This window comes from Microcaecilia unicolor, chromosome 1, assembly GCF_901765095.1.
Source record: "Microcaecilia unicolor chromosome 1, aMicUni1.1, whole genome shotgun sequence".
NCBI classification, from domain to species: domain Eukaryota; kingdom Metazoa; phylum Chordata; class Amphibia; order Gymnophiona; family Siphonopidae; genus Microcaecilia; species Microcaecilia unicolor.
Window position 1 is genome coordinate 696778208 of NC_044031.1, and position 21339 is coordinate 696799546.

The 21339-nt window shown below is 44.1% G+C and overlaps 1 protein-coding gene across 2 annotated transcripts in view; it reads right to left on the minus strand.

Moving 5' to 3' along the window:
• Positions 1-21339, minus strand: part of FAN1 (FANCD2 and FANCI associated nuclease 1) — a 127281-nt gene that overhangs the window by 99347 nt on the left and 6595 nt on the right. For both annotated transcript variants that reach the window (XM_030188519.1, XM_030188525.1), the window contains exons 2-3: positions 18151-19625; positions 12701-12841 (exon numbers count right to left, since the gene is read on the minus strand). In XM_030188519.1, the coding sequence (XP_030044379.1) occupies positions 12701-12841; positions 18151-19516 (1507 nt within the window). In that variant the 5' untranslated portion in view covers positions 19517-19625. The remainder of the gene's footprint in view (positions 1-12700; positions 12842-18150; positions 19626-21339) is intronic.

Here is a 21339-nt window from a genome sequence, read left to right on the forward strand (position 1 = left end):
CGACGTCAGGCTCACCAGTCTATAATTTTCCGGATCTCCTCTGGAACCTTTTTTAAAAATTAGCGTTACATAGGCCACCCTCCAATAATCCGGTTCCATGCTTGATTTTAAAGATAAATTACATATTACTAACAATAGTTCCGAAGTTCATTTTTCAATTCTATCAGTACTCTGGGATGAATACCATCCAGTCCAGGCAATTTGTCACTCTTCAATTTGTCAACTTGTACCATTACATCTTCCAGGCTTATAGAGATTTCATTCACTTTCTCCGACTCATCAGCTTTGAATACTGATATTTCTGGCACCAGTTTCTCTCCCAAATCTTCCTTGGTGAAGACTGAAGCAAATAACTCTTTTAATCTCTCCACTATGGCTTTGTCTTCCCTGAGTGCCCCTTTCACCCCTCCGTCAACTAGTGATCCAACTGATTCTTTTGCTGGCTTCTTGCTTCTAATATACCTAAAAAGGTTTTACTATGTGTTTTTGTCTCCAACACAATCTTTTTTTCAAAAAGTCCCTCTTTGCCTTTTTTATCAGCGCTTTGCATTGAACTTGCCATTCCTTATTCTGTTTTCTTATTTTCAGTCGGATCCTTCTTCCATTTTCTGAACGATTTATTTTAGCTCTAATAGCTTCCTTCACTTCACTTTTTAACCATACTGGCAGTTTGGCATCCCTTCCTCCTTATTTAATACATGGAATATAACTGGCCTGGGCTTCCAGAATGGTATTTTTGAACAGCATCCACACCTAATGTACATTTTTGAGCTTCACAGCTGCTCCTCTTTTTTTTTTTTCACTGTTCTTCTCATTTTATCATAGTATCCTTTCTGATCATATTATGATCATTGTTATCAAACGGCCCCAGTACTATTACCTCCCGCACCAGATCACGCGCTCCACTAAAGACTAGGTCTAGAATTTTCCTCCTCTTGTTGGCTCCTGTACCAGCTGCTCCATAAAGTACTCCTTGACTTTGTCAAGGAATTTTACCTCCCTAGCATGCCCTGATCTTACATTTACCCAGTCAATATCAGGGTAACTGAAATCATACATTATTGTGTTGCCCAGTTTGTTAGCCTCCCTAATTTCTGATAACATTTCTACATCCATCTGTTCATCCTGGCCAGGTGGATGGTTGTACACTCCTATCACTAACCTTTTCCCCTTTATACATGGAATTTCAATCCATAGGGATTCCAAGATGTATTTTGATTCAAGGCTCTCTAACATAAAATGCTACCCCTCCACCAATTCGATCCATCCTGTCACTAAGATATAATTTGTACCCTGGTATGACAGTATCCCACTGGTTATCCTCCTTCCACCAAGTCTCAAAGATGCCTATTATATCTAACTCATTTAGTGCAATATATTCTAACTCTCCCATTTTATTTCTTAGGCTTCTGACATTCGCATATAGACATTTTGAACTATGTTTGTTGTTCCTATTTACAACTTGCTTACCAATTGACAGTGCTAATTTGCAATCTTTTGTCTGCTTTTTATTTAAAAAGACACCTGGTCCACTACCTAGGTTAAATTTTTACAACTTGGGAAAAGTAATACGAGATATTCTCTACATGAGGTGGCATTTTGTGGCGATAACTTGATATATTTGAGAAAATATATGAACTTGTGGTTTCTATAATGCCCCACTGAAGGAGGTACTGCAAATCATGTAGTGCTTATAGATTAGCATTTTGTTTATAGTTAACGTGGTCCTAATCACACTATTCCTTCAAAAAAGGTGGTAAATAAATCCTAATAAATTAAATTGAGAATTTCTCTCTCACCAAAGAAACCTTCAGAACTTTTTCAAATGTGCTAAGTGGTATATAAATTTAATATACATTTAACTCCATTACATTAGAATCTGTTTACTATTAAGACTTCTCCATCTTTTCCTGAAATTTTCCTGGCACTGTCAAGTGAAGTTTCAAGGGAAAGACTATGGGGCCTTTTACTAAAGCTTAGTGCACGCTAACAGCATTAGTGGGAGCTAAGATACCCCTAGGTCAGTAGTTCCTAAACCTGGTCCTGAAACTACCAGCCAGTCAAGTTTTCAGGATACCCAAAATGAATATTCATGAGAGAGATTTGCAGGCACTGCTTGCAAGTCTATCTCATGAATATTCATTGTAGATATACTGGAAACCAGACTGGCTGGGGTGCCTCCAGGACCAGGATTGGGAACTAATGTGCTAGGTATAAAACATGCTTCTTAGTATGTAGTGCATGCTAAGCTTTAGTAGAAGGGCCCCTATGTATAAAGGCCCTGCACAACTGGAAGAGTTACTACAGTGAAAACCTTTAGTTAATGTGGTGGTTCTTCCCTATGAAAGTACTAGGCTGTTATTTGAGGTATTGATTGAAATCAGCTGATTTATAAAGGAGCAAATTTGTTGCTTGCATTTTCCTATTTCTTTTTAAAAATGGGAAAAGAATTACATTTTCCTTAGGCGAGAGTAATTTGTGTAATTTGATTTCCTTTTTAAATTCTGTGCATTGTCTTAAGTCTTGTATTATTTTTTGGAAAAATTAATAAATATTTCCCCACTTACTGGAACTGTTTGTATTCATGATGGATTTTAAACCATTGTTTAATTCAAGTATTAGACACTCATGAGATTCATTTGGATTAAATCTATAAGTATCTTCCAAATAGACATGGAATTATGTGGAGAGGGGAATTAAGCAATCCAAGCTAGGACATGGAAAATTCCCCACAGTATTTTGCAAAGAGAATCTCTTGTAAAGTACATGCAAAGATGTACAGAGGTGCATATTCATGCCTCTTCACATTCCATGGGACCAGCAATTTTACAAAACTACAGGTGTGGAAGGGAGAGAGGGGAGGGAGGGAGAACATGCAGTCCATCTTCATATATGCATGGGAGCAGCTCAGTAAAAAATCCCTGCTCCCAACAGCATCCTCGCTCACTTTGATTCTTACCCCACCCCCCAATCATCCATCGCCTGATGATGGCAGGCCCCACTGATCATGAAGGCCTCCCCCAGGACATCAACACCCCCACTCCCTTCTGGAAGGCATCCCATTCTACCCCATCCCCAGTAATGGCAGTGGGAGCAAGAGTAATCCTCTGACTCTTCTGTGGCTACAAGTTCAAAATTATACCCATAATACTATTACTATGGGTCAGGGGTGACATTCTGTACACAGAGATGTAGGAGCAGGAGTGACCAATGATTGCGCCTGCTCCCACTACACCACCAGGAACCCTCAATAAGTGCCAGGGGAAGTAGGAAAAATTTTTTTTTAAAAAAATCAGGATAGGTATGGATGCTTGCCTTTACACCTGCTCCTTCAGGCAAATGTAAAATGCCAATATTGCTCTTGTAGGTCTGCCTGAACCACTCCTTCTCCAGGCCCCCCCTTTACATGCAGTGTTGGGATTTCTAAAATTGCTTCCATTTACACAAGAGGATTCTTACCTAAAATAACTGCCACTGTGTCCCCAGCAAGAATGTGAGAACTTACTTCTCGTAAGTTATTATACCCTATGGAGAATCTTTCTGGAACAAACATAGGATTTGATTTCTATGACAAAAACACAGGGAATCATTTATTTTCAAGTATTGTCCTCGAGACTTTAAGAACACTTATAGGCTGATTCACAAAGTGTGCCTGGTTTTTCAGGCGTGTTAAAGCTCTCATGAGTTCTGATGGGGAACTATTCACTAACATCAAGTTATCATGACCACACTTTCTGAGGCCTGTTACAAAACACCACAGGTGTCTGCCTTTCACTCCCTTGAAGCAAGTCCTGCATGCTGAAAGGCCATGCCAGGGACTTCAGTATTCATCTTTCAGCTCTCTTACAGTTAGGTTTATGAGTTCTTGTATTAGGAATACATTTTATTAAACGATTTTATAATATCTTCTATTAGTTCTTGGTTATCTATATACACACACGTGACTATAATTTTAAATAACATTTTCTGCTACTTGTTTTTTTTTTTTTTGTAATAACAATTCATACCAAATCGGCATTACCTTAGTTCTATTACACTGTCTGTATGTTCACCCAGCTGCTTCAAGTGTAATGCTATGCAGAGTTTTATTGTCATGAATTATTAGCCTTAGATATCTTTGGCTCTACTCATTTAGATTCACAGATAAAATCAGGATATTTATTTAAAATAATTTTTATTGTAGCATGACAGCAAGAGAACACCGGCACAGATTTACAGGTCATAAGTACCTTCTGACCCCCGCTGTCCATACTGAGAGATTCCAAGAGTGACTACAAACATTTTCTACCTTATATCCACCCCTTCCCTCCCTCCCCCCACCCCTGTGCTGCATGGAAGCCGGACTGTCCTTCAATGGAATATCAATTTCTAGCGGCAGGCTGCAAAGTAGAACCAAAGCGCTCCCAACAGTGGCGAAAACATTTGCCTGAGGACGAGGAGACTTCTGAAAAAAATTTGAGACTCCATAGCAAGCAGAGAAGTCATTTGCATTCGCCAAGACGAAAAAGTAGGGGTCGCGGACTCCCTCCACTGTTGCAAAATAGTCTTTTTTGCCATCAGCACCAGTCTCCAGAAGAAGTCTAAGAGGCCCGGAGGCGTGGGTGTAGGTAACTGATAGTCTTCAAACATAATCTGGGGGCCCTTTTGGAGGGTGCATCCCCACAATGCCTCAGATTCAAGCAACACCTTTGCCCAAAAGCCCTGAATTCTGGGACACATCCAAAATATATGACCCAGCGAGGCCTGGGTACCCAGGCATCTCAGGCACTCTTCCGAGCTCGCAAATCTTGCCTTGTGTGCCCGACGCGGCGAGATGTAAAGCCTCAAAAGAAATGTGTACTGTAATTCCCAGTTGGGCATTGCAGGTGGTTCGATATATCTGGTGCAAGCAGGTTTGGATGTGCTGGCTGCACAACTGTGTCGACAAGTCTAAGTTCCAATTCTTAGCCAGCCGTGCATCCAACTCTGATGAAGACTCCTGCAGTTACTTATGATGAAAGGCTAAAGGCACTAGGTTCTGAGAGTTCAGTGTGAGTGCTTCACTCAGTGTCTCCTGAACATCTTCACACAAGTCTTCCCAAGGCAAACTGTTCACATAATGCTGTAGTTGAAAATAGGCAAAAGAGTCTGTGGGGGGCAGTTGATAATGAGTGCACAGCACCTCAAAGGGTTGCAGTTTACCATCCTCCACAAGCAGCTGGAACAGGTACTGAATCCCCAGAGTCTCCCAACGAGCAAACACCGATGAATCCATTCCTGCAGGAAAGTCTGGGTTGTATCCAATTGCCAAAAAGAGGGTCACCGCTGCCAAGAAGTGGTGGCGTCTGCACAGCCATCTCCAAACTGCTCGTACTGCACGGATAAACAGGTTAAAATGTAGCTGTGTTGGGGAGCGCTTCGGTATTGTATCTGCTAGCTGATATGGGATCTGCAAAAAAATGTTAGGCTCCAGTCCAGATAAAGAAAAGTCATTTACATTCCTGTAGCAGTCATTAATATGTCTCATTGTGCAAGCTATTGTTAAGTGTCTCAGGTTTAACAGGCCTAGTTCCCCATGTGATTTGGGCTTCTGCAAAACTGATATGGGTAGTTGGGCCCTCTTCCCCTGCCACAAATATACCTGCAACATTTTATTCAGTGCTGTTTCATCCCTAACCCACAAGAACAAGGGTAACATCTGAAAAACGTACAACCACTTCAGGGCCCAGATCATATTGAAGAGTGCTATGCGCCCCAGTAATGAGACCGGGTAGGCTTGCCACAGGCTGAGGATCTTCTGAAGGGAGATCACCAAGGGATGAATGTTGCAGGCATATACCCATGGACAGATTGTCTGGAATAATAACACCCAGACATTTGATCCAGCCATCCGCCCAGGTAAACGGGAAGTTCCCATGCCACGAACTTTGTATTGTTGGAGAGGAAGGAAGGGCCACTGACTTAGTAAAATTCAGTTTGAACCCCGAAAGAGCACCATAATCAGACATCAATTGAATTAAATGAGGGATAGAGTCTTGGGGGTTAGTGAGAGTTAACAATAAGTCATCTGCAAAGGCCATAACTTTGATCTCTTTATGTTGTATTGTGACCCCTCCAGTGCTGTGGTGTTACGTAGGGTTCCGAGAAGCGGTTCAAGCATGAGAAGGAACAATGGGGGGAAAGAGGGCACCCCTGTCTCATACCACGAAGGATGGGGAACGTCAGTATGGTGCCCATTATTATTTTTTGTTACATTTGTACCCCGCGCTTTCCCACTCATGGCAGGTTCAATGCGGCTTACATGGGGCAATGGAGGGTTAAGTGACTTGCCCAGAGTCACAAGGAGCTACCTGTGCCTGAAGTGGGAATCGAACTCAGTTCCTCAGTTCCCCAGGACCAAAGTCCACCAGCAAAGCTGCTCTTGGGTCCGCATACAACACCGACACTGCCCTAAAGTACCAGCCGGAGACCCCTAAATAAGTAAGGGTGTCAAATAAGAATTGCCAGTGTACAATATCAAATGCGCGCTCTGCATCCAAACTAGTCACCACCAGAGGAATTTCTTTCCACTGACAGAGGGAGACAGCCAGCAATAACTTGCGAATATTACGTACAGACTGGCGCCCTTTCACAAAGCCAACTTGGTCTGGGTGAATGTACTCTGGCAGCCCCTTTGCCAACCTGTTAGCCAATATCTTAGATAGTATTTTGACGTCTACGTTTATGAGTGAGATTGGGCAGAAGCTCCCGGGCAAATCCTTGGGACGGTCCTGCTTAGGCAGGAGGCAGATTAATGTCGTGTTTTCATGTCTCGGAAATCCCTGTGTTTCAATCTCCTCTTCAAGATAGTCTACAAGGGGACCCAGTATTTGAGTCTGCATCATCTTATAAAACTCTCCCGTGAAGCCATCTGGGCCTGGAGCAGAGTTCAATTTTAAGCCTTTAATCTCTCTTTGCACTTCCTTAACAGTGAGCGGTGCATCGAGAGCGTTCACAAAGTCTCCTGCAAATTTAGCCAACCCCGACCTCTCTAAGTATTCTTGGATGTCGGACGGTGCCACCCCTGTCGTCTCAGGACTAGCATACAATTCCTGAAAATGGGTCACAAAAGTCTCCGCCATCTCTTTCAAACTAGATGTAACCTGCCCTGAAGAGGTCTTTATAGCTGGTACTAGTAAAAAAAAAAAAAAAAGCCCGTTTCTCATTGAAATTAAACGGGCACTAGCAAGGTAATCACCTTCTGCCATTAATGTTTTTAAGGGACGTTCCAGCGTCCCCCTCCCTCCCAATTCCAGGGTCCCCCCCTCTCTCCCTCCCAGTTCCAGGGTCCTCCCTCTCTGTTCCAGGACCCCCTCCCTCCCAGTTCCAGGGTCCTTCCTCCCTCCCTCCCAGTTCCATGGTCGTCGTCCCTCCCTCCCTCCCTTCCAGTTCCAGGCCCCCTCCCTCCGAATTTTAAAAGTCATCCTGACTTACCTCGTCGGGGTTACGGTGGCTGGCAGCAGCGGTAAAAAGCGTGCAGGCTCGGCACTTACTTCAGTTTTCTCTTCTCTGTCTCTCAGCTCTGGTCCCGCCCTCATTTCCTGTTTCCGCAAGGGTGGGACCAGAGCTGAGAGACAGAGAAGAGAAAACTGAAGTGCCGAGCCTGCACGCTTTTTACCGCGTGAGGTAAGTCAGGATGACTTTTAAAATTCGGAGGGAGGGAGCCTGGAACTGGAAGGGAGGGAGGGACAACGACCCTGGAACTGGGAGGGAGGGGGATGCTGAAACTGGGAGGGAAGGGGACGGACGACAACCCTGGAGTTCAGAGGGAGGGAATGAACTTCCGGTGGGTGAATATTATATGCAGCCTTCCCTTCCCTCCGAGGGCGGGGCACTGAGAGCGAGTGCGAGGCCTATGGTTGGTCCCTTCTCCTTCTGACGACGCGTTTCTTTCCCTGGCAACTATATTGAGTTCCCTCGAAGGCGGGACAGTGATCGGGAGTGCGATTACGAACACTACACGGCTTCACTGCCATGCTGCCACGGAGTCAGCTTCAGAACTTTGGAGGTGCAAATTATTATATTAGATGTGCCGGGGGCCCTCCCACTCCATGACCACCCTAGTGAGCAGTGCACCCATTTTATTCCCAAATCTAAAGAATTTCCACTTTGTTCGTAATAGCAACTGTGAGGTGCGCTCGTGAATGTAAAAGTTCAAGGCTACCCTAGTGGCCTGTAGAGTGTCAAAAGTGGTGTCAGAGGGGCGGGACACGTAGGACCGTTTCGCAGCCCTTAGTTTCCGCTCCAGCGTTACTATATCGTGCACTAATCGTTTTTTGCAGGTACTAACATATGTGAAGGTATGTCTCCTTAATACAGCTTTACCCATAGGCCAAAACAATACGGGGTCAGTCATATGTTCTTGATTGTGCCGTACATATTCATCCCATTGTCGTTGTATGTAGGCTAGAAAGTCTCTGGAGTGATACAAATACGAGGGAAAACACCACCCCGAGTTTTGTTGCACAGGTGGGGCCGCCTCCACATCCACCCATATCAGGGCACGGTTGAAGATCTCCTCCGGGCCAATCACGCTGACACTACCTGGGGAAACAGGCCGCTACTCACAAATAAGTAATCCAGATGAGAAAAGGACTGGTGTGCCCGAGGTGTGGGTGTAGTCGCGCTCCTCGGGGTGTAAAAGCCACCAAGAATCCAGCAGGCCTAAAGCCCTGAACAAACCTTGTAATTCACTTTCTCCCCGCCCCATTCGAGTATGTGGTGCCCTAGAACGATCCATCTCTGGATCTAATACCATGTTCATGTCCCCCACAACTATCAGAGGGTGGGTCCTTTTATCTTTTTGAACCATATGCCTGGAATAGACTTCCTGAGCCGGTACGTCAAGCTCCATCTCTGGCTGTCTTCAAATCTAAGCTAAAAGCCCACCTTCTTAATGCTGCTTTTAACTCCTAACCCTTATTCACTTGTTCAAAACCCTTATTTTATCATCCTCACCTTAATATTCCCTTATCTCTTGTTTGTCCTGTTTGTCTGTCCTAATTAGATTGTAAGCTCTGTCGAGCAGGGACTGTCTCTTCATGTTCAAGTGTACAGCATTGCGTACGTCTAGTAGCGCTATAGAAATGATAAGTAGTAGTAGTAGTAGGGTCGTGTATTTAAGGCATTCTTTTAGGAGGAGACTGCAGAAAGATGGTTTCCTAGGGACCGGGCCTTATAGCCCAACCAGCACCAGTTCCCTACCATGTAAAGTCAACATTATCCCGATGTATCGGCCCTTGTCATCGTGAAAAAGTTGTTTAGCTGTGCACTGTAGGGATTTATGTAGTAATATGGCTACACCTCCTCGCCACTCCACAGAGGGGGAGCACAGAACCTGCCCCACCCACTGGCGTTGCAGTTTGGAATGCACTGCCCTTGACAACCTGGTCTCCTGTAGACACACTATGTCCGCTTTATGGCGCTTTAGGGCCCCTAAGATTTTGGCTCTCTTTACCGGGGAAGTAATGCCCCCACATTCCAAGATATATCTAACGTGTCTCGTTTTATGGGTGGCCATCATCTAGGGGTCACAAGTCATTTGCAAAGTCCCCATTCATCACACATCACCAGGCGCCCAGCCTCACCTAGTGGTGTCCCCGCGTCCCCCATACATATACCATATACGCATCCACATTCCATTTCTACAAAATATAGCCATAGTCCCCTCCACTCCCATGCAGCAACCATCTCCCCGTAACTCCCAAACTCCCTTCCCTGTCCCACCACCCCCTCCCTCCCATCCCCATCTATTCCCAATACAATTCCCACCACACGCATGTGATGAAAATAGGAGGTTCACTCCAATGTTACGGGGTCCTGCACCCCAATCTGGTATTACAACAGCCTGCCTACAATAATCTGTACATTTAGTAATTATACTTATTAGTCCCAGATCCTGCCCAAATGATCAGGTAGCAAGGGTCACTGTCTCCCGAAAGTCATTTAAACATTGCTGTGCTGTTTAGGCAAATCAAACTCCTTCCACTGTCCCTGATGGAATATCTTTAACAATGCTGGATAAAGAAACAAAGTGGGCAGAAACGGAGTCTTTTCTCCTGCAACACCACCAAGTAATCTTGATAAATCTGTACTGAAGCTCCATCATATTGGAGTGCGTCTCATTTTTGCCAAAAGCCTCGTAGGATCTCCTGCTTGTGTATATAGTTGTGCACTTTCACCAACACCACCCGAGGCCTGTTCCCTCCTTCACGCATACGGCCCACCCGGTGCGCTCTTTTCAGGCAGAGAGGACCCATACTATTTGGCAGCGCAAATTCTGTGCGGAGCCACCGCTCCAACAGCTCTAGAAGGTTCTGGTCTGGTAGGAATTCAGGTAGGCCAATCAAGCATAAGTTACTTCTCCGTGACCGATTCTCTAAAGGTTTTTAGTTGTTTCTCCAGTTGCTCCATTTTTTTTTGTCATCTGTGTCCCCGCGTCTTCCGTCGCCGAAACTCTCTCCTCCAGCTCTGTGGTTCTTTTATTCATGTCCACCAACATCGATTCTACTTTAATGAGCTGGTCAGAAAGCTTATTCAAACGCGGTTCCAGAGCACGACCAACGGCTTCTGTGATTTGTTGCAGCTGTGTTATTGAGAAAGCCAGGGCCTCGGAGTGCTCAGCCGGCGCCATCTTGTCTTCACAGGCGCGGAGCTTTTCACACTCGGGCTTTTGGTTTTTTGCAGGCATTTTGCTCACTAGTGTCACCAGGAATCTGTCCATCCACTGCCTTGGGGTTTCAGCATGAAATTCTCGCTGAAGGCTTCTGGAACGGCTTCTAAAAAGGATGATCGGGGTGCGGGAACGCCAGAGAGGAACGAGCACACGTCCATTCCCCTCAGTACATCACGTGACCCCCCCCCCCCCCCCCAGGATATTTATTTAAAACAATTCTATCATCTCTTTTTGGCTTCTCCCACTTTAACAGCAGCGAATTTATCACATGCAGTGTTCCTGCTTAACATTTGTCTCGGGGCAGCTCAGATATCAGGCAGCTTCAAAGAAGTCCCAAAGCACATTTTAACTCTTCAGAGGTTATATTAGGAGAGAAAAGCAGGAGCACTGCATGTGTGAGATTTGCCACCAGTGAAACAGGAGTGAAGCTAAGGATGTGAGCTGCTTGACCAAGAATATGGCAGATATGCAGCAGCAGTGGTGTGCCACCTGGGTCTTCACCCCCTCCCCTTTCCAGAAATGTGCTATCAGCTTTGCTGGTCCTCCACCCTGGAACAAAGTTGACATCACAGGGGGCAGGGGACAGGCAAAGCTGGCAGTCACATGCATGGAGACTGTGACCCTGCGACTGCTCGTTGCAAACCCTTACTGCCTGCATCCAGGGTGAACCACAACCACCACCCTGCCCCGTGGTACTTCATTGTGCAGCAGAACCCCTGTCAACACAGACCAGTGGACAAAACATCCATCTCTGTAAGAATTCAGTCTGTGTTTACCTGGAGTTCAAAGCAGAGAGAACCAGTATGTAAGTCGACACAGTCAAATATATCACTATCACCCATGCAGAAAGCTTTATGTTGTAGCTGACTCTGCCGTTAAAACAGGCTTTAGGATAGCTACTGTACAGCTTCAGGGGATGTTGCTACCTCTTAAGGAAAAGTGTCAGACACTCTCGCTCTGCAGCATTTTCTTTTTTGGCACCCCCCCCCCCCCCCCCATTTCCTCCTTTGTACTAGTTCAATTGGAACCAGGGCAGGAATAGGACACCATGAGCCTTCATTTGCAACAACTCCCCTTTTTATATTCCCCCCCCCCCATCCCAACATAACTGGTTTGGTAATTATGGACCTGGAGAATTAACCTAATAGAGCAACAGACTGAGAACCAGAGAAGCCATGGAATCCTGCTACTAATTTGGATTTCTGCCAGGTACTTGTGACCTGGATTGGCCACTGTTTGAAACAGTCTACTGGGCTAGATGGCTATTCTTATGTCCTAAGCCCAGGCATCGTATCTCGAGGATATCTCACCCTGGCTGTCTAGCAGAGCCAGGCAGAAAAAGCCCTTTTATCTGCATTCATGAAACAGAAGGCAAGAATCCGAAGCTCTGGAGCAGCCTTTGATTTCCCCTCTGTAACAGAAGCTCCAGGCGTTGTAACCAGTGTTAAGTGATACTTGCAGCGGTATCTTAATATCTACTGAAGAAGCTGTTGGTGAAACAGAGATCTCTGTTGGGATGAAGTTTTAAAGACAAGTGCTATAAATCTTGCAAAAGAGCAATAACTAGTGATTGAGCTTTGATAAAGATTAGTGCTGCAACAGCGCCTTGAAGTTTTGGAAATGTGGTTTTGAGCAGTATTGCATAAGATTAGCAAGTTTTTAAAAAGTGGTAAAAAATAAGAAAAAATTATTTGTGTGTACGATATATTGGGAGTTTTTTGACCTATTACATAAGTAGATATTCACAAGCCTGAAGGCTAAAAAGTTACTGCGTTGGTCAGATGAGGTCTTTTCTCCTTTTAACCAAGGTGGTACAAGGTTCTTGGTTTCCACTAATTTCTTCTAGTAAGTTACACTGCAGGTATGTTTAGTGGATCTTTTCCATCTTTCTATTTAACATAATTGGCCTTAACAAGCGTGCCACATGCAGCTGTTAGTTTGTAAAAGGGTTGCTGCACCCACATAAAGAGGTCTGTTCTATCTGCATACTATACAGGCACTTCTTACCCGATTGCAGAAAGCCACATGCCACCAATTCTTCTACCACCGGCTGTAAATCGTGACCAATCTCTGCATATTCAATCTTACTGGATTTTAGCCAATTCAGTTTGCGTTGAAAGAGTCTTACGTACAACTTCTGGCTCCCATCTTCAGTTATTCATGGAGGGTTATTTTTTATTTTTGTAGATAAAAAGAAAACCAGTTAATATGTTGCACCTTAAATGTTTAAAAGACACAATCCACAAACACATCTGGAATATGCTCATGTAGTTTTTTTTGTTGCCAGGTGGCTGCATGAACAAACAAGTTGATGTCCATCCAAAATGTATCTCTTTTTAATAAAAGGAGAAGCTAGGGGTGGGGCTTAAATTTATCCAAAGAGCAACAACCTTCAGTCGTTAGGCAGATAAACTTTTCTGTTGGGGTGGAGGGGGAACAGCACAAATAGCAGACAAATATAAAGTTACATACTAAGTGTATGTAACCTAGAAAAAAAGGTGTACTCAATCTTACACATGGAAATGGACTAAATTCATTTATACATAAAAAGATTGCACCAATCTGTGTATGCAGCTAAAGTTTGTCAACTGTCACTCTGCGCACATGCAAGGAGCAGTACGTACCTAGAGACCCAGCTGCATGGAGTTGAGAAGCATTACTAGAGTGCACAAACTACCTTTCATCTATATGTGCATAAGAGGTGCAGTGACCTACCTGCATAGAAGATCATAGTACTAGAAAGCGTGACAACTGCATAGCTGGCAGGAGGCCAGTACCACCAGTAGCGCAAAACTAGCAAGGAAACCAAGATACATCCCATTAGCTAGTTTTTCTCTCTCACACTAGTAATGGAAAACCCTAACAGTTACCTATCTAGACATCAACTTTAATTCCTACCCTTCCCTTCCTCAAGGAAAATCTATTCCTGTCCTATTTTATGTCATTTTAAAAGTAAAATTCTGTTTTTGTTTTTCTCTCAATATTTAAAAACATTTTGGTGGTAAGAATTCTCTATTAATGTGACACATCTTGAAATATCTGCTACTTCCAAAACTCCTTGGTCACACCTTAATTTCCATGCTCTCCCATTCGTTATCATCACTTCAAAATCTAACACCCAACTTTCCTTATAACACCCTCTTATCACATCATATCTCTAGCAGCATGCAAGTAGACTCCTCACTGAAAAAAAAAGAAAGGTCACAAACTAAGGGGCCGATGCTCAAAAGTCCCCGTTAAAAACAGTGCCCTTTTAGATCCATGGTAGAAGTTACCAATTATGAAATAGCGAGCGATGTTCAAAAGGAAACTGCATGCAAATGAGAGTCACGTACATTTAGTAAGCAGCTCAGTAGGGAAAGCGCCTGGCACATGCGCAGAACAGTCTTCTCGGTAAGTGTTCATGTTCAGCGCATGCCCAGGAATCCCACTACTGTACTCTCTCCTTTCCTCTACAGTAACATAGTAAATGACGGCAGATAAAGACCTGTACGGTCCATCCAGTCTGCCCAACAAGATAAACTCATTTTACATGATATGTGATACTTTATATGTATACCCGAGTTTGATTTGTCCTTGCCTTTCTCAGGGCACAGAATGTAGAAGTCTGCCCAGCACTGTTCTTGTACTAAGTTCTGAAGCTAACATTGAAGCCCCTTATAATTTACACTCCAGCCCATCCCTATCTATTCAGTCACAATCAGGGTGTAGACCGTAGAAGTCTGCCCAGCTACCGTTTTGTTTCCAATTACTGGCGTCGCCACCCAATCTCCGCTAAGATTCCATGGAACCATTCCTTCTAAACAGGATTCCTTTGTGTTTATCCCACGCATATTTGAATTCCATTACCGTTTTCATCTCCACCACCTCCCGCGGAAGGGCATTCTACATATCCACCACCCTCTCCGTGAAAATATACTTCCTGACATTAGTCCTGAGTCTGCCCCCCTTCAACCTCAATTCATGTCCTCTAGTTCTACTGCCTTCATTTGCGGATTAATACCTTTCAAATATTTGAACATCTGTATCATATCACCCCTGTTTCTCCTTTCCTCCAAGGTATACATGTTCAGGTCAGCAAGTCTCTCCTCGTACGGTTTGCAACGCAAATCCCATACCATTTTTGTAGCTTTTCTTTGCACCGCTTCCAGTCTATGGCTTCCAAAACTGAACACAATACTCCAAGTGGGGCCTCACCAACGACTTGTAGAGGGGCATCAACACCTCCTTTCTTCTGCTGGGTGTGAGTGTGTGTGAGAATGAGAGTGTGTGCCAGGGCCCCCCCTCCCTCCCAGTTCCAGGGTCCCCCCCCCCCCCTCCGTTCCGCCCAGTTCCAGAGTCATCCCCTCCCTCCCTCCCTCTGAGTTCCAGGTCGTCCCCTACCTCCCTCCGAGTTTCAGGGTCCCTCCCTCCCTCCAAGTGTTCTTCCCGCTGCGCTACGGGTGCCTGACCCACTAAGCTCTGTATAGTAGTAATGTGAAACAACTGGTAGAACAGAGCCAAACTCCTAAAAGTACATCAACTTAATTGTACTACACTCAGAGGCATTTGCAACAGGGTCCTACACGTCCATTAAAACGTGTTGTTCTTAAAGATACCCCGCCTTTCACAAAGTAGCAATTTTCCCAAACATAAACAATGAGAACCACATGCTACATTTAACAGAAATTACCTCGCAAAGAGTTTGTTCAATATTGGGGGTGCCCAAACACCCACAGAGCTAGCTCCTACGAGCAGAATCAGAGCTAGCAGAAAAAGGACGTGCTCCTACTCATATTTAGGGGCGAGCGCAATATCTCTCTTCCCCGGCTCGCCTGCGGGCCCTGCATCTCTCCCTAACTGGGGGGCCTAGTGACTCTCTCTCCGTCTCACCACCACCTCGCAGGCCCAGCATCTCACCTTCTTTCTTCCTTCCCTCTCCGCCACCCTTCTAATTCTAACACACCTGCATCTCCAGTGGTGACTGGCAATGAACGTGCTTAACAGACACCTCCCTCGGGACTCGAAAGCTACCGGGCCGGGTGGCTGCCAGGATCCGCCCAAACCGGAAGCAGGAACACATCGGGGGGGGGGGGGGGGGGGGGGGCGGAACCTGGCCGCGGCCAGCAGAGAGCTGGAAGACTTAGAAGGGTTGTGGGATGTGACCAATGGGCGTCTTTTTTCCCGGGTGGACATCATAATGGGTTTGCTGATGTCAGCCTGTGTTACGGAGCCTAGCAGACCAACTCCGAAGAAGTCACGAACACAGGCAGCAAGACCAATAGAAAGTTGGAGGTGAGAATTATTATATAGGATATATTATATTATATAAATATAACTAAATATTTTTATTAAATATTTATAGCCATTTATATATTTATTTATTTCTATAGCATTTATATATTTACTAGTAAAAGAGGCCCGTTACAGAGCAAATGAAACGGGCGCTAGCAAGGTTTTCGTCGCCACCCCCCTCCCTCCCTAGCCAACCCCTTCGTTGTTCTGCCATTGCTCCGCCCCCAACGTCATGACATTTGACGTGAGGGCGGGGCCCGGAGCGATTTCCACCCCGCCTCCCTGCCAACCCGTTTCGTTGTTCTGCCATTGCTCCGCCCTCGAGGGCGGGGCCCGGAGCAATTTTGGTGGCTTCACCACCATGAACCTTCGAACCTTTTTGAAGGAAGTCAGGGCTTGGCTTCACTGACGTCAGTGTTCTCAGAATGTTGAGGGTGAGTTTTATTATAGTAGATAGCATTTATAGCCAATTTTATATGGATCAGCATATTTATTTATATCAGCTTAGACAGTGGAGTACTTGCTGGCTCCACTGTCCCCGACTCCTTTCCCCTGCAGTGCTCAGATTCTGGCTTCACCTTTCTCCTGCTGCTTACTTGCCTTCCCTCAGGCTGCCCCACCCATGATTTTACTTGTGAAATGAAATCTCCTCCTTACTGAAAGCCCTCCCAGCAGAAATCACAGGGGCTTTCCCCAGCAGATTGGCTGTCTGCTTGTTTCTCTGCCCTCCCCAGCTTACATCATATGGGGGCTTTACTCAAAGAAGATTCCCTCAGGGATAGCCTGAGGGAACGCAAATAAGCAGGAGGAAGGTACAGCCAGCATCAGAGCAATTTGCTATTGGAAAAAAAAATCAAAACCTCTACGTTGCTGAAAGCATCCCCACCCCCCAGCTCTATCCCTAAGCTGTTTTCTGCTCTCAGACAAGTTTTGCTATTGAAAATTGCAAGTTGAGTGGTTCTCACAGAAGTAGCCCTCACACAATGACAGCTCCAGACCTCACGGAAAATTCTGCATGTTAAAGGTAGGCACTCCTTTCTGTGCATCACTCAGAATGCTCATTTTAATACTAACAAGCTCGTAATGCATTTGCATAGGATTATCATTGCCTGCTACCGCAATCGGTAAGATGGACACAGAACCCCTTTGTGCATTACTTACTAAATTGGATAGAAACAGTCAGAAACAGGACGTTTCTAGGACGGTAAGCTTTGTGCATCGGCCCCCTAAGTAACTCATGTCTAACAGAATTCTTCCAGATACCTGTGACCCGGATTGGCCACTGCTGGAAGCAACAGACTGGGCTGAATGGACCTTTGGTCTTATCCAGTAAGGCACTTGTAATATACAAAAGGCAAATCTTCCATTTACGTCTATGTGGTGGCTTATCTGCCTATCTCTATGCCCAATAGTCAGTGATCCTCTCCATTTAAGTAGGGCCACTGAATATGTGATCCTCAGTTTAAAGAGATAACTTTATATTTACGTTTGCTACTTGTCCTGTTCCCCCTCCCCCCAACCGAAACGTTTATCCACATAACGACTGAATGTTGTTGCTCTTTGAATAAATTTAAGCCCCACCCCTAGCTCCTCCTTTTATTAAAGAAATACATTTTGGATGGACATCAACTTGTTTGTTCATGCAGCCACCTGGTAAAAAAACAAAACTAAACTAAAACCCTTATACTGTCTGCACCAAATGACGACCACACAAGTGATTTTGAATACTGATGCCATACAGTTTTTTTTTTACCTACAGCTTTGTATATCAAATGCATTAATAAAATAAATAATCTTGCAAGCTGAAAAGTGCCTCCAATTATCAAATGTATATGAATCTCTCAAACCAGTTTACTAAAACAAGAGCCAGCCCAATGATGTTGCAGTGCTGAGTGTTACCATGCAAGTGATCTGAAGCTCTGAAGCTATTCGTGGCCCAGTTCCTGCTTCATAGACTGGAATACATGCATGCATACCAGGAAAGGTCACAGCCCATGCAATAACCAAGACAGGAAAGGAATAAAGTAGGAGAAGCAAGGAGGGTGAGGGGACCCGGGTAGCTAGGAATGATGGCTTAAGGCACTGGATCCCTTATTCAGTTGGAAGCCTAAAAGAAGCAGGAAAAAAAAAAGCCGACAGGTCACACTCTTCCTCCCTCCCTCCCCCCGAAAAAAAAATGGTACCTGATAGCTTATGGAATTTGGTAATGGTGCTCATGTCATCTTCATTAAATAACCTCAAGTCATCTTCATTCTCCATAACTGTCTGCAAGACCATGAGGAAATTTCGTAGGTAGTATGGTTGCCAAGAAACATCTGACACAGAACTCTTGCTGCAGACGTCTTCATTTTGTATTTTTACAATTTCAGTGCTATTACCATCACAACCTGACTCCTGGAGAGGCGTTAACAAATCATTATAAATTATTTCATTTTCTAGTGCATTAAAACCTTCCATAGGAAGAATTTCTCTATTGCTATTTTCAAGACAACTCTTAATATGATCTAAAACTTTCCCCTTCGAGCACAACGAACTACTACCATTCATTTGTGCCTCAGCTGTTTCTTGAGAATGTTCAGGCAACTGAGCCTCCCAGTCACTTGCATGCATTACATGGCTGGTTTCCCATTTAGTTTCTGTTGCCTCATCTTGCATCCCAGTTTGCTTTCCTTCCAGAGACGGCGAAGCACTGGCAAGAACTCTCATAGCAGGCAAGGTTATTAGCGGTGTATTCTCAAGACAGAGGTCCTTTACCATTTTACTGCCCGCTTGTCTGCTTTCTTGATCTTTCCCATCTAAAGCCAAATAGTGTCTCTCGGTACATTCTGCGACAATGCTTAGGGTGCTGTTCCTTGCAGGATATTCAAGTTCTTCACACCAATTTTCTTTCTGAGAATCATTTAGTTCACCAGAACGGCCAATCTGGTTTTCAGAGTTAGCGGTCCCACAATGAACAGTCTTGGCCAGTGAATTTTCTTCCTTTTTTGAGTGCTTGATTCTACCTTGTGTTTGGAAGCTCCGAGACAGTTTAGATGACAAACTCCCTAAAGACACACTCCTGACCCTCTGAACTCTTGGTTCTTCCTGAGTAACAGATTTTTTACCATTTTTCTTAAAGTAAGGGCTAGTCCTCTGCTTTACACCTTCTTTCAGTCTCACAGAGTTGCTCATAATGGGGCTTGTATTTGGTTGTAGCCTCCAGGTTTTCTGTGGTGAGTGCACAGGAAAATTTGTGTTGGGACCCTCTACTGCTGAGTTTGACATCACAGGCACACCGGTCTCTGAATGAACCAGAATCACATCATCATCATCACTCCTTTCAGCATTTTGGCAAGTCTCATCCAAGTGTTTGTTAATCTCAAATCTTGGAACCATTTTACCACAAATGGGACAAGCAAGTTTGGCAGGCTGTGCGTTATTGAAAAATGTGAGGATAGATGGAGCTCCGGCTGCTGCCGCCTTACTTTTTTCAATTTCTTTTTTCTTTGTTTTACTGAGGGACAGGCTCCTGCAAGCTCTTTTCTTCACTGGAGATTTTATTTCTGCCATTTTTGGGACAGTGTCCCTGACTTGTGGGAGCACCCTTATTTAAATGGAATGATAAATTATGATCCTTAAAGTGTTTCTTGACTTCATTATCTTTGTCTTTTTACATTTCCTGTAAGGAAAAAAATAACATAAAAATCTGATTTATAGTTGCTTAACAGTGGAAATATTTATCACCACACATCATGAGGGAAGAAGACAGAGAAGAAATTGTCATTTTAGGGCTCCTTTTACAAAGCCGCAGTAATGATTCTCGTGCAGCAAATGCAATGAAGTCCATAGGAACTGAATGGGCTTTGTCATGTTTGCTGTGCTGGGAATTACTGCCACGGCTTTGTAAAAGGAGCCCTTAAGGCACACTAAGCTTTAGTAAACATGGCCCCAAGTGCTGTATGGCCCATAGGAATAAAATGGGCTGCACAGCACTTAGCATGCAATAAGCTGTAGTTAAAACGGCCCTTAGTATGGTCTTTACTTTAATACAACACTGATCTATAGTCTCCAACTTTTCAAAAATCAGGAAACCAGAGTTTTCCCAATTTTACATTTTTTTTCAAACATAATGGAATGCCTATGACTAGAGATCTCCTATTACAAAGGATCAAAAAATATATTTATTGTCATTCTGAAATATAAGTTTCTGAAAATGCATATGCTAATGCTTATGCCTTCGTACACTTCACTCAGATACACAATGAAACTGCTGATAATTACATAATTGTGCTCACAGAAAACAAGAAAAATACATAACACTTAATTCCCAATTTGTGACCAAGGACCTTATTCACGACTATACTGCATTAATATGCTAACAAGTTAAATGCCTGTTTTTGAATCTCATATATGTTAACACTCATTAGTAACACAGGCTGTGGAGTTACCACTAAAATATCAACAAACCATTACAGCAAAAAAATACATTAATATGCTGCATTGCATGCAAGAAGTTCATTTATATGAAAATGGCTTAAAACAAATTACATTAACTTTTTTGTTTACTGGATATCACGTGATTTTAGTATATCACAAAGGTGTAGTTAAAAAAGTGAAGGAAAAAAAAAAAAGATAAGAGCACCATCAGGCTAATATATTTTGCTACAGGTACCTAGCTCTTCCCTCTGCCTTCCAGGTGCAGTGGAGGACTTGCAGCCCATCTGCATATCCTCACAGCATTCTTCGGGGTGACTCCCAGGTCCACCCCAATCCATCCAGGGCCTTCACTCCAGGTTCTGCGTGCTGAAACATTTTCTCTACACACTTTGTATTTTCTCTCTGTCATTTCTTGTAGCTCCAGTAGTGTTTCTCTTCTTGGTACTGTCCCTTCTCGATCTTTCTCCATCTGAAACCACTATATAACGCAGAACACATTGCCCATGCCCACCTTTTGCTTTCATCATCTCACCATCCCTTTTGTCTTCTCCCTTCTTCTCAGCTCTCAACCTTCAACATTTCCTTCCTTCCTTCCTTCCATTCAACCATCTCCATTCTGTCTGAGTACATCTCACCTTCGTCAAAGTCATCATGCCTCTCCTATTCTTCTCTGAACTCTCTTGCTCTTTCTCCTGCTCTCCGCTGATGTTTTATCAATCTGAATCCTGGTCCTCCACACAGTTTTCATCCTATTTGTGCAGGTCACACTGTGATGTTTCCAAATTTAATTTATGTTCCTCTTCTCTCCACATCTTCTCTGCCTCTCTCATGTGCTATGTGGAATGTCCGCTCTGTCTGCATCAAACTTTGTTACATCCACAACCTCTTTCTCTCTCATACTCTCCATCTGCTTGCTTTGAGACTTGGCTTTGCCCTGAAGACTCTGCTTCAGCCAC